Source organism: Drosophila sechellia, chromosome 2R (assembly GCF_004382195.2).
Source record: "Drosophila sechellia strain sech25 chromosome 2R, ASM438219v1, whole genome shotgun sequence".
NCBI classification, from domain to species: domain Eukaryota; kingdom Metazoa; phylum Arthropoda; class Insecta; order Diptera; family Drosophilidae; genus Drosophila; species Drosophila sechellia.
The window spans coordinates 20701846-20717938 of record NC_045950.1 but is presented as its reverse complement, the minus strand read 5'-3'; the positions used below and the strand labels follow the sequence as shown (position 1 = coordinate 20717938).

General features: G+C 51.7%; 6 protein-coding genes across 9 annotated transcripts; 3 read left to right on the top strand and 3 right to left on the bottom strand.

Moving 5' to 3' along the window:
* Positions 1-46: 46 nt before the first annotated feature.
* Positions 47-6968, top strand: LOC6618875 (epidermal growth factor receptor substrate 15-like 1). 3 transcript variants are annotated; one of them, XM_032716124.1, is made up of 12 exons: positions 47-399; positions 494-730; positions 802-1565; positions 1624-1945; positions 2003-2092; positions 2301-2363; positions 2508-2705; positions 2762-3205; positions 3266-3454; positions 3513-3575; positions 5215-5863; positions 5922-6968. In XM_032716124.1, the coding sequence occupies exons 1-12, from the start codon at positions 334-336 to the stop codon at positions 6599-6601; spliced, it is 3765 nt and encodes a 1254-aa protein (XP_032572015.1). In that variant the 5' UTR covers positions 47-333; the 3' UTR covers positions 6602-6968. The 3 variants fall into 3 exon arrangements, with proteins under 3 accessions (XP_032572015.1, XP_032572016.1, XP_032572017.1); XM_032716125.1 differs by lacking the exon at positions 2301-2363; XM_032716126.1 differs by lacking the exons at positions 5215-5863; positions 5922-6968 and adding an exon at positions 3936-4980.
* Positions 6969-7078: 110 nt separating this feature from the next.
* Positions 7079-8516, top strand: LOC6618874 (glutathione S-transferase 1). 2 transcript variants are annotated; one of them, XM_032716127.1, is made up of 3 exons: positions 7079-7178; positions 7694-7796; positions 7854-8516. In XM_032716127.1, the coding sequence occupies exons 1-3, from the start codon at positions 7094-7096 to the stop codon at positions 8428-8430; spliced, it is 765 nt and encodes a 254-aa protein (XP_032572018.1). In that variant the 5' UTR covers positions 7079-7093; the 3' UTR covers positions 8431-8516. The 2 variants fall into 2 exon arrangements, with proteins under 2 accessions (XP_032572018.1, XP_002043122.1); XM_002043086.2 differs by lacking the exon at positions 7079-7178 and adding an exon at positions 7306-7574.
* Positions 8517-10181, bottom strand: LOC6618873 (neuralized-like protein 2). Its single transcript, XM_002043085.2, has 3 exons — positions 9533-10181; positions 9174-9479; positions 8517-9108 (listed from the first exon to the last, which is right to left on the bottom strand). The coding sequence occupies exons 1-3, from the start codon at positions 10077-10079 to the stop codon at positions 8993-8995; spliced, it is 969 nt and encodes a 322-aa protein (XP_002043121.1). The 5' UTR covers positions 10080-10181; the 3' UTR covers positions 8517-8992.
* A 22-nt stretch (positions 10182-10203) lies between these two features.
* LOC6618872 lies at positions 10204-10769 on the top strand. The gene is made up of 2 exons (XM_002043084.2): positions 10204-10301; positions 10362-10769. Exon 2 carries the CDS (start codon positions 10362-10364, stop codon positions 10722-10724), a length of 363 nt encoding a protein of 120 aa, XP_002043120.1. The 5' UTR covers positions 10204-10301; the 3' UTR covers positions 10725-10769.
* Positions 10728-12737, bottom strand: LOC6618871 (suppressor APC domain-containing protein 2). Its single transcript, XM_002043083.2, has 3 exons — positions 12434-12737; positions 11193-12056; positions 10728-11132 (listed from the first exon to the last, which is right to left on the bottom strand). The coding sequence occupies exons 2-3, from the start codon at positions 12048-12050 to the stop codon at positions 10788-10790; spliced, it is 1203 nt and encodes a 400-aa protein (XP_002043119.1). The 5' UTR covers positions 12051-12056; positions 12434-12737; the 3' UTR covers positions 10728-10787.
* A 68-nt stretch (positions 12738-12805) lies between these two features.
* On the bottom strand, positions 12806-15874 carry LOC6618870. Its single transcript, XM_002043082.2, has 4 exons — positions 15750-15874; positions 14479-14777; positions 14092-14418; positions 12806-13696 (listed from the first exon to the last, which is right to left on the bottom strand). Exons 1-4 carry the CDS (start codon positions 15768-15770, stop codon positions 13066-13068), a joined length of 1278 nt encoding a protein of 425 aa, XP_002043118.1. The 5' UTR covers positions 15771-15874; the 3' UTR covers positions 12806-13065.
* Between the last annotated feature and the right edge of the window lie 219 nt (positions 15875-16093).

Below are 16093 nucleotides of genomic sequence, written 5' to 3'. Positions count from 1 at the left end.
CGGAATTAACTAGTGGTATACTTATTCATCAGCAGTACGGTATTTTTAATCGTTATCCAAACGGTCACACTATCCACCGAGCAAAAAAGCAAATTTAGGCTTTTTAAAATTCGAGAGTAGCTAAATTAGGGGCCGCAATGCGCCAAGCTCACCTGTAAGTGGCTCCAGCAAGTGTCTCGTCGCAGGTGCACAGGCAGCGGGACTTCGCCGACGGCTGACTAAGAGCAGCTTATCCGCCCCTTGGGAAGAAAAAATCGATTTTGTGATAACGGGCTTACGCTTACGCGTTTTTGCACTGCTAGTCGGAACCAATTGGCCAGCGGACTCCACACCATGAATGTGGACTTTGCGAGGGTGTGCGGGAAGCACATAGGCGTCTACGAGGCCTACTACAAACTGGTAAGCACACCACGTATCCAAGACGCACTGTTACCAGGATGGCGGCCAATGTTGGGCATCCGTATCCAAACCCACCCTCTATCGATTTTTGCAGATTGACCCCAAAGGCACCGGGGCAATTGAGGCCATGACAGCGGCCAAGTTTCTCAAGAAGTCTGGCCTCAGCGACGTTGTGCTGAGCAGGATCTGGGACCTGTCTGATCCGAGCGGCAAGGGCTTTCTGGACAAGCCGGGCTTTTTTGTAGCCCTTAAGCTGGTGTCCCTGTCACAGGCGGGACAGGTGGCCAGCATGGCCAACATCTACCTGGACATTGCCAACCCGCCCAAGTTGGTGAGTAATCGCATATTCGCCCGAAATGGGAAAGACGAGATATGTTACATTAATGTCGCCCCAATCGCCAGGGTGAACTACCAAAAACGATGCCGTCGCGTATTCAGACTGTTCCCGTTGCTAGCGGCGGAGTGGCAAACGGAGACTGGTCCATCGGGGTGATCGATCGGCTCAAGTACGAGCAACTCTTCGAGTCCCTGCACCCCAGTAACGGAATGCTGCCGGGCAACAAGGTCAAGGGCGTGCTCATGGACTCCAAGCTGCCCATGAGCATACTGGGAACTATATGGGATTTGGCCGACCAGGACAAGGACGGCAACCTGGATATGCACGAATTCGTGGTGGCCATGCACCTGGTCTACCAGACGCTGCAGAAGCGCACCATCCCCAGCGTGCTGCCGCCCGAGCTGCGAAAGCCCGGAGCAGCAGGTCCGCCACCGAAGCCAGCCATGCCACCACCGCCAGCGGGTGCTGCTATGCCACGTGCTCCCAGCGGGGAAGGTTTTGGGGACGGCGGCTTTGTAGCCAATTTTCCCAAGGACATCGCCCCGCCGGCGGCTATTCCGCCGCTCCCGGTGGCTGTGCCCCCCATGACGCGCATTCCCCCGGTAGGAGCGGTTAGCTCTCAACCGCTGATTCAGACGGATCCATTGATACCGATTGGAGCTCCGGTGACGGCGAATGCCGACTGGGTTGTCACCCCAGCGGACCTTAAGCGGTTCGAGGAGATATTCCGGCAATCGGATCTGGATAAGGACGGCCTGGTCTCCGGCCTTGAGGTGAAGGATATTTTCATCAAGTCGGGTATTCCGCAGCGCAGCCTAGCAGACATCTGGTAGGTATTTCGTGTATAGATATGGCCAAAATATCTTTAATGCTGCCGTTCCTTTTAGGGCTCTTTGTGACACCAATCAGTCCGGCAAGCTGACTGTGGAACAGTTTGCACTGGCCATGTGGTTCGTGGAGCGAAAGCAGCGCGGTGTGGACCCGCCCCATGTCCTCAACGCTAATATGGTGCCGCCCTCAATGCGCGCCACTGTGGCTGGAGTCGATCTGCAGCCCCAGGAGGTCAAGCCCACTTACTCAAACCCGGAGCTGGAAATGATCTCCAAGGAGATTGAGGAGTTGGCCCGCGAGCGGAGGGTTTTGGAGACGGAGATTGCCCAAAAAGAAGCGGATGTGCGCATCAAAAACGGCGAAGTGCGCAGTTTGCAGGCGAGTCTTTAACTGGTATCCAAGTTGAATTTAATAATTCAGAATCTCCACCCTCAGAGTGAACTGGATACTCTTACCGCCACGCTGAAGCAGCTGGAGAACCAGCGAGGAGAGGCCCAGAAGCGACTGGATGACCTGCAGGCTCAAGTAGTTATTTGCATGATTGTTCGGGTGCTTTCGGCCCCTGCGCCACTGCTTACCTTTTCCTTGCTCCTGGGCTTACGTTTAATTTTATATTTAAATTCAATCTTTGGTTTCCTTTCTTTATCATGTTCCCCCACCACTTTGTTAACAATTGGCTAAATCCATACTAAACTGGTGAATGCACTTACACTTACAATTACGATCGCATAAGGTTACCCACAATACGGCCGTGCTGGCCAACGTAAGTCTTGACATATCGCGCACCAACGAGCAGGTTTGTTTCAGTTTCTCATGATTTCTGTATATATTTCCTTTGTGTTTTGTTCTCGGCCATGTAATTTATATTTTGACCATCTGTTGTGCGAAATATTTTTATAAAATAGCCTAGTTATTGATCGAGAAACCCGCTTGCTTGCAGGTGACCAAGATTCGCGACCAGTGCCACATGCAGGAGGAGACCATCAACGAGCAGGAGGGCGAATTAAACGCAAAACGCTCGGAGCTGCAGAAGCTCAAGGACGAAGAAGCTTCGTTGCAGAAGGAGTACGACAGCAACAATCGGGAGTTATCCAAGCTAACCAACCACCTGCAGGCAACCCAACTGCAAATCAGCTCGGTAAGACTACACGTGATACTATCAAGTGATCAGAGATTAACATAAGTCGTCTGAAGGTCCGATCAATGGTCACACAGCTGCTGGAGACGCAGCGACAGATGACTGACGCTTTGCTCATTTGTCGGGCTGCCATGGAGAACCAAAACGCCGAACTCGTATCCGAATACCAGTTGAAGATAGAGCCGGACTTTGATGAGGCGCGCAAGACCCTGACAAAGGAAGTGCAACTGCCCAAGGACGATCCCTTTGAGGAGAACAACAGCGGCGTCGCCAATAAAGCTACCAACGGCTTCGGCAGTGATCCGTTCTCCGGTCAGCCGGCCAACAAGCCGGCAATTTCTACAGGCTTTGATGACAGCTTCAACATGAGCTCAGGCTTCGATAGTGGCTTCGATGCCTTTGGTCAGAGCGAAACGGGCTCAGCCTTTGGTCAGACCCAGCGGGATCCCTTCGGCGGGGATGCCTTTACGGCCAACAAGAGCAACGCCATTACTCCTGAGGTAGTATTTAGAATAGAACACTCTAATTTGTACCCTAATCACTATTCGAATCTTCTACAGCCCGGCAAGGACGACTTCGGCAGTGATCCGTTTGCTGCCCTGCATGCTCCAACCGGCCAGGGTCAGGTGCTCAGTCCCAACGCCCAGAAGTCCGGACCGCCGCCCAGACCGGAGTCTCCTAGTCCAGCATTGCCGCCAAAGAAGTCCAAGGTGCCGCCTCCACGACCAGCGCCACCACGAGCAGCACAGGTAAGACGACCACTTTCTTCTGTACAATGGAGAATACCTAATTTATTGTCTTTGCCAGCCCACGGGTGGTTTCGGAAGCGGCGGAGGAGGATTTGCCGACTTTGACGACTTCGACAATAAGGTTGGTACCCCACAATTCAGTGTCCGCACCCGCATCCCAAAAATTTTTATGTAGCGGTCATTTGTTGCCGCGCTAAACCCTAGTTTTACGTTTATTATCACTAACACTTCCTGAGTTTTGTAGAAATAAAACACTTGATGCACACTCCAAGAACGTAGCCCTTGAGTATTATGATTTCTGACTTGATTTGGATTTGTAGCACCTTTTGTTTACCCTTAGTAGGAGCTACTGCCGGAACACATCCCACCCAGATCACCTCACTACCCAACCTCGTACATCCCAGTAGCTTTGCTCGGTCTTGCTTGGTGCCGTATTGAACTAACCGTCTGGTCTCTCATCTCTGCAATTCTCTACTTTCAGTGAACACCTCAAGATAACCCATTCTATATACGACATATACCAGTACTAACACACATACTCAGTTAATGAATGGCCTCCTCTAGCAGCATAACGAAACAAATCAATTTGAGCGTACAAAGCTATTTGCAGCAGCATATTATCGTACATATATCAGTCACGGTGAATGGTATAATATCTAGAGGACGCAGCATTATCGTTCATGCCTAATTAGCTAAATGTACTAAATCAATTCAATCGAAACTCAACCGAACTCAAAACAATTTCAAGCGTTACGTATCGTGTTATAAATGTAGTCACAAATTAAAGACAGCAGGCGGAAGGAATCCCCAGAGTTCCAAGCGTTCAACTCCCTTTGCTGTGCAGTATTGTACTTACCTACTATTATTACTATTATTACTATTATGGATTCCCCTCGAATCGTTTCAAGGCCAGTGTATTATCCCGATTAGGTTTTGTGGGTAGAGACCTCCTCTGTAAGGAATTTAATGCAAGTTGTTAGTTGTTTTTGCATATGCGAATACTAAAGTTTAAAGCAATTATACATCCATAATATACATGTATTACCAGCATTTTACACATAAGGCTCACAACCATACAGATATTTATGTAACTGCCGCGAAAGTTCGACTTTTACGGGCGGTCCGCCCCCGGATCCGGACTGCCCACTACTATTTACCGAAACCCTTTTCCACTCAGCTTCTAGATTCGCGCAGTGTTCCTGGTCAGGAGTGCGTCGCGGTGTAGTCAGCAGTTCATCTTGAAAGGGGTTGGTCTCCCCTCTACTATATAAACTACTTGTATACATATAAATATATATAAATATTTGCCAGACCTCGATTATCAAAGCCACAGACGTACGAACACCCACACCGAAACTAAGAAGCTTCCGAGCATTGATTTACCGAGAATACATATTCCGTGCATACCACATACATACTTATAGAGCAACTTTTAGAGAAGCCCGGGCTAACCGATACAGAAATGTAACCGACACAACGTTTTGCATTATTAATAAAGATATCTATGTTCGACATCATTCAACGTACGCCTGTCGGAGTTCTCTTGCTGGCGAAACCCAATATGCTCATGGTGCTGGTCACGATCTCACACGAATCACACAATTCCTCTTGGCTGCTTGAACGCTTTTTTTGACCCTGATGATTGATTTCGGTTTCCCCTTTGTTGTGTTATCTTTTCGATTCCGCTTAATTTGAGTTCGTTTTAATTTAATTTTGTTTCATTCACTTCTATTCCCCCCCGACACAACGCATCTACGCAGCTCCACAACATTCCAAGCGCACCCACGCCCACGCCCACGGCCACTGCACTGTCTCTGCCCCCACCCACGCTGCCGCCCCCCATTCCGGTCGTCAGTGGATCGTCATTGCTAGACAGCTTCTCGCTATTCGACGATCCCGGTCAGATCCCCAAGCAGGCGGCAAGCACGCCCAATCCCACGCCCATCACTGTCCCCACCGTACACACCCTGCTCCCGACATCTTCATCCACGCCAGCAGCCCCATCACCGGCATTGGCTTCTCTATCAACGTCAGGATCGGGATCGGTACCGGGAGCGGGAGCAGATCTCCCCAGTAGAGTCACCATTACCACCGCCCCCAGCTTGAATAACCAGCATCTGTCGCGTTCCAATACACCGCTGCAGACCCAGAGGACTACGGATGTGAAATTGGAGCCCAAGGCGGTACACAGTGTGTTTGATGCCTTTGGAGAGATTGGCACTCGGAAGGCCCCGACTCCCAGTCTCATTACAGGGCCAACCGACTTCAAGGACGATCCCTTCAAGGATTACCGTTACGAGGATCCGTTTAGCATCAAGGATCCTTTTGCCGAAGAGGACGAGGAGGAGTTGTCAGAAGCCAAAGGTGCTGACCACAAGAGGAACTTTGCGGAGGACTTTAGCTCGGGGGGTGAGTATGGTGCTATTCTCGGGCCTATCCCCATCTAATAAAGTTTCCAATTACACAGATGAGATGGGAGCACCAGCCAAAACTCTCAGTAACATCGTGAACAATAATAGCAGTAAGCCCAAGGCGGCCACGCCGCTTAACAACAACCTGATGCAGCAGTTCGACGCCTTCAACTTGAACTCGAGTCCTGCGCCGTCCCACCACTCAAGCACTTCGTACCACTCCAACTCCAAGCCGAACCACCATTCGCAAACGGCGCTGGACGCATTCGCTGACTTCGACGACTTCGCAGCTACGCTGGCAACCACTGGTGAATCTGGGGCTGGAACCACGGCCACAACCACTGTCAATACGAAACTCAACAATTCCTTTTTTGATGCATTTAACGACAACTTCAGTGTGGTCCAGATCTCATCAGTACCCACTGGCGTTGTCAGGCCCAACGATCAAACGGCAAAGGCCTTTGACGCCTTCAACGACAATTTCGAGGACCACTTCAAGACAAGCCCCAACGCCAACTTCGCCAAGTTCGATGGCTTCGAGGCACACAACTTCTCGAGTGACTTCGGAAACACCTCCTTCGGGACGACGGGCAAGGAGAAGCAGAACGGGCAGGTGGACAAGAAGCTTCAGAGCAAGGAGCCGGTCAAGGACAAGTTCGCTGCAGACTATTCCAAGCCGGAGAGCTTCGACGCGGACCTGGAGGAGGCGCTGAAGCGCAGCGTACTGGACAACTAGATTAGATGACAACCTTGGTGGGTTGGATGTGATTGACCCACGAGATATTGCAGTGGTACATGCAACGGCCTCTCTATTCGCACCCGATCCGCTCTTTAGTGTTAGTGCTTTCTTTCCGCTTCGATCAAGACATCGTGGAGCCACACGCGTACATATGTAGCTTCCATGGTATTTACTCAGTACTCCTCGTGCTCAAGGATCCGGGCGAATAGAGAAGACCAACGGAAGCCGCAGCTGGTATTACAAGCTTCATGCTATATACAACTATATATAATTTCGCGTAACCACATACTCGTAGAGCCTAATCATGTTGCGATTTTTAACCTGTACCAAAACCCTATGAATAAACGTACGAAATAACATCACCGCTACGGAGAGGAGCAAAGAGAGAGGGAGCAGAGAGCGAGGCTCCACACTCGCCCACACCAACACCACTGCCGGTGGGTTCTCAGCAGAGTCGCCGGCAGAGCTAGCGGGCCGCTATGAAATTTCATGTTCGCGATTCAGATCGCGTTTGCACTCCGGAGAGGACGTTCGTGCGGCAGTTCTGTTTTTACTTTTGTGGTCACAGAGAAATGTGAGTTGCGAGTGGAGTGCGCTTGTGTGTGTGCGTCAGCCCCCCTAAAAACAAACACCCACACACACAGGCGCACAAATTGCTGCATTGACATTATAAAAACAATTTGCCGGCGATTGCAGGAGCACACACTCAAACCTGGGGGCGCCTTCTGCATGTGTGTGTGTCGCTAATTACATTTATTTTGTAAACTTAATTTCCAAGTCGCCAAAAGGGGGTTGAAGTGGGGGCGGCGCGCGAGCGATATATGTATGTAGTTCCAGTATCTTTCCTACGCCGTGTGGTCGCCATGTTAGTTGCTCTGATAAGTCGCCAGAGATCCGGGGTTATCTGATATTGCTGTGGGTGCGACACGGATTCGGTGCTGATATAGGGGGGTACTGAAATTGTAGTGGTGTGAGTGCGGTTACCAGTAATCTGGGATGCTATCGCTGCTAGACCCGCCGTCCGCATCGCGAGCGTGGGGTTAGTTAAGCAATCTATAGGTAGACAGTAAATATTGGAATATTCCCCAGATCCAACCATGTCAAAGCCAGCTCTGTATTATGCCACCTTAAGTCCCCCATCGCGCGCCGTCCTCCTGACGGCCAAGGCGATCGGGCTCGACCTTGAACTACGGTAGGTTCCCACACCGTGCCACTTAACTCAATTAACAGAGTCTTCGCCCGAATGCAGGCCAATTAACCTGCTGAAGGGAGAGCATCTGACTCCGGAATTCCTGAAGCTGAACCCCCAGCACACCATCCCAACCCTGATCGACGGCGAGGCCACTATCATTGACTCGCATGCCATCTGCGCCTACCTGGTGGAGAAGTACGGCCAGAAGGAGCAGCAGCTCTACCCGAAGGACTTGGTGCAGCGCGCCAACGTGGATGCCCGGCTCCACCTGGACTCCGGCCACCTCTTCGCGCGTCTGCGCTTCCTCTACGAGCCCATCCTGTATTATGGATCCACGGACTGCTCCATCGACAAGATCGCATACATCCAGAAGTGCTGGGAGATCCTAGAGGGATTCCTCAAGGATCAGCCGTATTTGTGTGGTTCTGATCTGACCATCGCAGACTTTTGCGCCGTGGCCACCGTAACCTCGGCGAACGACGCCGCTCCCATCGATGAATTTAAGTTTCCCAAGATGCACGCCTGGCTGAAGCGTCTGGCAGAGCTACCCTACTACCAGGAGGTGAACGGCGACGGCGCTGACGAGCTTAAGAGCATCTTCAAGGCCAAGCTGGCAGAGAACCGTGGCAAGTAGGCGGCGGCTCCATCATGTTTTGTTTTGTATCCACACATTCTATATGCATATCCACTCTTGAATAAACGGATTAGCTCAAAGTAAGATTTTTGCAGTTACAGCGACTTTGATCGATCCTTTATTAAGTGGACTTAACTTACATATAGCAACAATACGCTTAGGCGGTAATGGAAACGGGCATCGCCTTGGGGACCGAATCGCTAAAAGTCGGGGCGCCCAGGAGACCTCCGCTGGTGTTGGGTGATCCACACATACACAAACGATGGCGAGGATTATGATCTACAACATAGGTCGTCCAGGTAAAGAGTGTATTGGTAACTAGAACCAAAGTATAAAATATATCTACAGAAATTACAAATATAAGCGCCCTCTAGCGGAGATCGGCCAGTTCCGCAGATCTGTTAGGGTCCGGAATCAGGCGTCAATGAACTAGCGCTGCAGGCGCATACAACATATATGGGTAAACAGACTATCACGACCCAGGCTCATGCACACTTCCCCAAACACGCATTTCTCATTCACACTCACTGGCCCTATTTCATAGAGCTCATGGTCCAGAGCCCTAGTCGCGGCGCAGCAGGAATCGCTTGATGCTCTCTGGTAGCGGCAGCTCGCTGATCGCGTCCTCCGCGAAGTTCTCCAGGATCACGTTGCGACAAGCGCTCTGCAGGGACAAAACTGCAGAAAGGGGGATGGATTAAATAATAAGATGTCCATCTCACATCCCGTTCTGTTCCACTTACTGCCCTCTAGCTGGATAATTCGAATCTGCTTGGTGGTGCCATACACATCGATCACCACGAACAGAGGCGCTCTGTTGAGCGGAATGTCTCGGGAAACGGGGCCACGGTCCACCCCGTTGATGATGAAGTGCAGCTCGCCCTTCGAGTCGCTTTGCACAGTGGGCACGTAGATGATGCCGATGCGGGAGCCCTTGTCCGTGAGCAGGATGTCTGAGTCATTGCCGTTGCCCATCGCCGGACGTAAAAGTCTCTTTGGTAGAAGGCCGCGGGGCGTCCTCACGTGCGTGGCGTCGCCAAGGAGGTTTCCTGCGAAAGATTGGTTATAGACAAGGGCGCATGGTAGGGAAGACTGTACATACTGTGGGGCGCGTCGTCCGTCTCAGGCTCGATGATGTCGTTTGCCTCCTGGCGCTGGTTCATTTCGAATTTGGAGATTGGGTAGATCCAGCTGTTGCCTAGGTTCGCCAGGTCGGGAAGTGCGAAATGGGGTAATCCCTCGCTGCTGGTGCGAATCACATTGGGCGCTAGTTCGGTGAGACCAAGGCGCATATGGCCCGACCAGCCGCGCTCTATCTTTTCGATCTCCACCAAGAAGATGTCACCAGGGGCCAGCGGGCGCTCCGAGAATGTCAGGGCGTCGGCAAAACTAGCTCTCCGGTAGGCCACTGTGGCGTCGTCGCCCAACTGGATGTTGGATCCGTGGTATGGATGGAAGCGACTCAGCTGCCGCTTGCGACTGCTCAGGGTGGGGGCGCACTCCCACGATCCAATGGGCGATTCTCGGCCCCGGTTCTGCTCTTGGTCTGAGTCTGGATCTTCCTGCTCGGCGGCCGCGTAGGCTGCACGCGAAGGCTCGCAAAGGGCGGCTGGTGCTGCCGCCTCGTCGCGCTGCTCGACGGCTTCCATGTTCGCGTGGTCTTCGGTGATCCTTGAAGAATCTCCTGGCGTGCCCGCAGGTTGATTATTTACCTTTTGTTCCACGGAGACTCTAAGTGTGACCGTGTGCTTATGTTAAACGAAATACCAGGGCTGCAGACGTACTGGCAATCACCGCCAAAAGCAGGAACCAGTTCGTGACGTAATCTGAAGCAGCTGTTCAGTTGGCCAGGAGTCGGTGGAAATTACGAGGTGGGTAAAATCGTATTTTTTGACTGAAATGACCGGACTCACTGATCCAAGAGGTTTCAGATGCGTGTACCCGGAGCCCTGTTTGCCGCCCGCGGCCGAGCGCCTCAAAACGAGAAGGACGTGCCCTTCCAGGAGATTCTGCCTCTGCGGCTAAAGAACACCGTGAGCGGGAAGGCGGACTCCGGATCCGATGTGGCCTGTCTCCAGGAGATGGGTGTACTGTTCGCCTGCTTGAAAGACAACGAGTTCGTGGAGAAGTACTGCCACAAGGAGATCAGCCAGTTCCAGAACTGCTACAAGTGCTACATGGACCGTAAGTTTGAGGCGAAGAAGACCGTGAACCAGGGAATCGTCCAACCGGGCAACAACCTGAACTACAAGCAGCTTAACAAGTACATGCGCCGCTACCCCAATCCCGTCTAGCTATAAATAGTTCAAGTTGTTTAATAATACAATATTTACAATGTACGCAGCAGCATTGATTCGTCAGTAGACCACGTCGGCGTCTCCCAGCCCGGCCGAGGATTGGCTGACCGGCGAGGGCTGGCTGAGCACGAAGTTGGGCATGGCACGCAGGAACTGCGGATGGGAATGAGAGTGCTGCGCCTCGTACAAGTCCGACAAGAGCGGCGGCTTCTCGCGAACCCGACTGAGCAGATCGGACATCTGCCTCGGTTTTGGGACGGTGGGTGTCGGCAGAGCCAAATTAATGTGCAGTGGGTAGCCGCCGTGCTCCCAGGTGTCGGCCAGAATCTGGAGGCTGCGATTGGCCTCAAGAACGCGGGCGCGCTGGAAGTTGAGCCTTTCTTGCTGCAGTTCAGACCACTGTTCCTGTGCGAAAATCACGAAAGGGGTTACTATTGATCACAAGCTAGAGTGAAGACTACTTACAAATCTGGTTTCTAAACGGCCGAAATACTTAATCTGCTCCTGTACATTGAGCACCTGCATCATATACCAATCGCGTGCCTTCTCCACGCCATCGAGTCCGAAAAGAAGCAATTCCCGCTGCTCCTCCAACTGCTTCAGTCTTTTAAGCATGTTGTAATCGATGCCGTGTTGCAGAGTGTGCCTCCGCGACTCTCTGCGCTTGCTGCTGGTCTTCTTGGGCACAGCCGGAAGGGCCAGACTCCAGTCGGTGGCCGAGGCGGAAGTGGAGGAGGAGCCCCCGTCCGCCGATCCACGGTGCTCGAATTGTTCCCTCGACTGCGTCGTTTTTGGCTTGCCTGCATCCGCCATCAGGTTCAGTTGCCAGTTTTGGAGGGCATGGCGAATGTCGGCTTTACCCAGAGCAGGGGACTTGGGCACCTGTCGTGGCGGCTTTGGCGGCGGAGCAGGAGAATTGAACTCCATCTCCGGAGCAAGAGTTCCGTGGGAACGAGGCCGCAACTTCAGGTCTTCCCCGGCATTTTGCTGATTGCGGAGCAGGCACAGCTTGAGGCCGGCACAGAAGCGCTCGAAGGAAAGAAGTCCGCTGCTGGGAGTGACCCGACGCAGTGAGTCCAGAACTCCACGGGGCAGTCCTTTGGAGCCATCATCCTGCCAGCCCTTCTCGATGTCCGTAAAGCGCACATATCCGGTCTGCTTGTCATCTAGGATGTCGAAGAGCTTTTTCATGGACAGTACAAACTGCTTCGGCAGCGTGTCCAGTTCCAAAAATTGCGACTGCCCCTGTGGATGGCTGCCTCCCACATCGCCTATGCTTAGGTTCAGCAGACTGGTACTGGTGTTCTTGTTCTGGCGGAGCATCTTCGTCTGCGGATGGCGCAAAATGGAAAGTGGGATGAGATTATGAATCGTATCGTCCCACGCTTGGCACCAATGCATAACTTATATTAATAGGAGCTCATTTGCATGGCTAACTCCAAATGGAATGTGTGTGAATCTGGCACGCTGCCTTAGGACTGAATCTCTGAGGTAAGATATTTCCCACTTATTTACAAGCTGTTTTAACAAATATATTTTTAAAAATTCGTCTAATCGCCACACTAAATTACTTGATTTCAAACTCTCCAATGTTATTTTTTGAAACGTTGTTTATCTCAGCTGCATCTGTACATTTTGGATAAGTCCACTTTGGTTGCTTATATTGTTTATAAACAAAGAGACGGCCGTCCAACTGGCTGACTTACCCAAGCTATGCGGAAAATTGGCTCCTGAAATCCGAGTCCGCGGCTCGTCTGGCAGCCTTTTGAGGCCGTTCGTCAAGGCTTCTGCGCAAACTCTGCAACTATTCTGTGTATGTAATGCAGCTAGGTCGCTTGGATCCCCGGCCAAAACACCCAAACCCAACCAACTGGTTATATTGGCTGCACACTAGATCAGCGGCCGAGGTTTGGGGCCCGAGTCTCGCACGCATGCGCAACTTGCACGACTGGTTTCTGTGGGTTTTCGGTGGATCTTCCAACACAAGCGCAGCTGAGAGAGTGCCAGGAGGCTAACACACACAGGCTAGGCCAAGACCACATCGCAGTCCCAGCGAAGTGCCGAATAGAGAGGCTCTCTTAAGATTAGGTAGAAACGTATTTATTAGTAGAAATGCACTGCGCTTGGCTTAATCAGTCGAAAGAGGGAGCTAACCGCCTAGGTTAAGATTGTATCTGGTAGATGCACGAACTGCAAACTCTGCGTGATCCGTATAGGGCTGTGGGGCACCCGGATGGATTACTAGAATGAGCCTTTCACCTCAAAGTTTTGTTCCTCTAAAGGCTAGAACTTAGTCTTATTCTAAGGATCTCCTTCGAAAATCTTGTCCAGGAAGTGTTCACAAGTCGGCCACCGACTTTCGGCGCACGTACTTGGCGAAGTAGTCCGGGCGCCAGCACTTGCAGGAGCCGGGGATGAGGAACCAGTCGTAGTAGAGACGCACCTGGAAGCAGCCCAGTTCATCGTGTCCATCGCAGTGGGCGTCCGCCTGCGACGCGGAGCCGGCTGCTCCAGACGAGGTTCCGTCCGAGGCGGTAGCCACGCCGGCCCTCTTCTGCAGGTACTGCTGGTAGGCCTGGAAATCTTGCACCGAAGGGGCCTGAGTGGTGGTCGAGCTGGTGGGCACCGTGTCCTCCGCATTGGGGTAGAAGATTTCCGCCACCAACAGGCTTACCCATCGTGGTGACGACAGGCAGCCGCCGTCCAGGTAGTGGCAGCGTGCCTGGATGCAGCGCGTCACCTCCACCGTCTGGGTGAAGTAGCCTTCATAGGGAATCTGGACCACATAACGCCAGGCGCCTTGGTAGTTCTTAGCGAAGACGGGAGTAGCGTACTCCACCTTGGCGGGACACGGAGTGGGAGGGCCCTCGTACCGGATGGGACCCACTTCCTCGCGCCTTTCCGCAGTGGGCGTGGCAGGGGCTGCTCCTCCGGTGTCTCCCTGAATGGCCCTGTATAAGGTGCAAAATCTGCGGGTGGAGTTAAAAATTTAAAGATCTTTTATTAATTGATCCGCACGCAGTTGTGTCGTCAAAATGCTAAGCAGTTGAATTCCCCATGAATGTACCTAATCTACATATGTATCTATGGATGCCGAGTCAAGTGTTGAGCTTCTTTAGTTGTATGATGTGCAAAGTGAAATGGCAAGCTCATTTTGGATCTTTGCCTTGGTAATTCTTCGAATCTATAATTTTATTAAGATGACTCATGATTATTAAGTGGTGACCTCTTTAGCTTTATATGCCCGCCTTTCCCGTGCTTCAATAAATACGATCTATTTATCTGTCAGGGACTCTATTGCTCATTCATGTAGCAGTTAAGATTGGAATAACTCCACTCCCCCATTTCCATGTTAAAGACTTACACTCCACCGCCATCGCAGAATTTCCGTGGCTTCCTCTCCTCGGCGGCCCTTCTCTGCTGGTTACTCCGATCTCTTTGCTTGTGCTGCTCCTCCTCGTCCAGGGCGGGATCGAAGTAGCTGTACTCGTTGGACTCTATGCCCTCCGGCAGGCTGCGGCGGACGCGAGTGGAACCTCCTGCGGGATAGGGCCTGTCGATGTTGTTGCTGTCCAGCTGTTCCACGGGCTCATCTCGAATGATCTGGGTTACCTTGGGCAGGGTATCGTCGGCCTTTAGAACGGGCAAAGTTTTCGAAAGGAACTTCAGCGTTTGGTTGCGAATAAGTTCGCTGTGGAGGAGGTGTACATTAGAGATGTCTGAAATTTGTTACGCAAATATTTTCACCTACAAGGGATAGGGCTCCCCGAGTACATTTTGTCCCAGCGGGTTCTTGGGTATCTGACCCTTGTTTAGATCTCCGCAAATGTTGTGAACGGACACGGCAGACTTCTTGCCGGCGGCCACGTCCTTACACTCCGCATTCACAAAGGTGTAAGGTGGCGGCCTGACCTTGGGAGGCACCGCATTCGGAGACTCGACGAAGGCGTAGTAGCCCTCCGGAGGCTGCTCCTCGCCGTAGTCCGATGGCGACTGCTGCTGCGGCTGGGAGAAACCCAAGAGGGCCAGCAGCAGAAAGCTGAGAATTTTCTACAAAACAAAAGACAGTCATAGTGGAGGTGGAATCTGGGGCCGTACCGTCTGGAATCGAGTTAATTGCCCCGAAGTCGGTGAATGGCCCAATATTGTCCGGAAAAAGAAGCGAGATCTTTTACCCGGCCATACATACACATTTCGATGTTTTGTTGTTTGGCGAAAGCGCGAAAGTTTCTGTTTCTGTGAAGATAAACAAACCGAGACGGCAACTGCGATCGAGACGGCACTCCAGCATCTCTCCGCTGTGTTCACTTGACCATAAATTGTTCGAGGGAACTTTCCCTGAAGTTCTGGGCAGTGGCATCTCAATGAAACCAAAAGTTCCACGGACAGACACGAGTTATCCAGGTCAAGTGGTATAGCTCGGTGGGCGGCTGCAGTGCCAAGAAGCTGTGGAATTTCTCTCTTTGTGACACGGTTTACAGCGCAATTTGAATGCGGCGTCGGGAATCCAAAATCGGGTCAGCCGCTAAGCTCGTTCTTTTGTTTTTTCCCTTCTAATGAGGCAGAAACTTGTTTGCCCTGCGAGAGAGCTCCCAAATGGAAAGAGCCCAATTTGCATAGGTAAATATTGGTAGCTCAATTGCAGAACGGAGACCTAACCGCCTTTCGGGGCCAAGACAGGCTGATTTGATCTGGTCAGGGGAGAACTTGTTGGCGGTCTGTTCCCAATATGCGTGCCACACGCCTAACGGGAAAGTTGCTCGGCACCCGGCCAAAAGCCAGTAGTTAGAAGACCGAACTAGAAGAAGGGGCAGAACGGATCGGAGCGTACGCTGCTCCTCGGTTAGCTTAATTCATTAGCATGCTCCAGAATCGAGCGGTTCCCAGTGACTGGGTAACAGTAAACGTGAGCGGTTAGCTCGCCATTGTTAACGCATTGCAAAACAAAAGACTTGGGCAACGAACTTGACCATCGAGCCATAGAAAAAGTGTGCAGTTAGCACACCCGTAATGATGACATACCAGCACTAGACGATAATCCATCTCCGCTCCTTTGCTTCTTGTAGAAGGTTCTTGTACTTGGCCTTCTTCAGGCTTGGCTTAATCCGCAGTGGTGGGAAGCAGAACCAGACGCGTCAAGTGCAGCAACTGAACTAAGTCGTGGCCCAAGTCGCTGCAGACGTTGAACCTCTGGCTGCTCGCTCATAAGTCCGGTAAACTAGCCAGAGCATGAGAAAGTGGAAAGAAAGAAAGCTTTCCCACGAATTTTGCATATTTTGAGAGAGCCTAGTGTGAAAACAACAAAAAACAGAAGCATACTTTCCGGCTGAATACAATGTAAAAAATTAGTCGAGTACCACCAATGA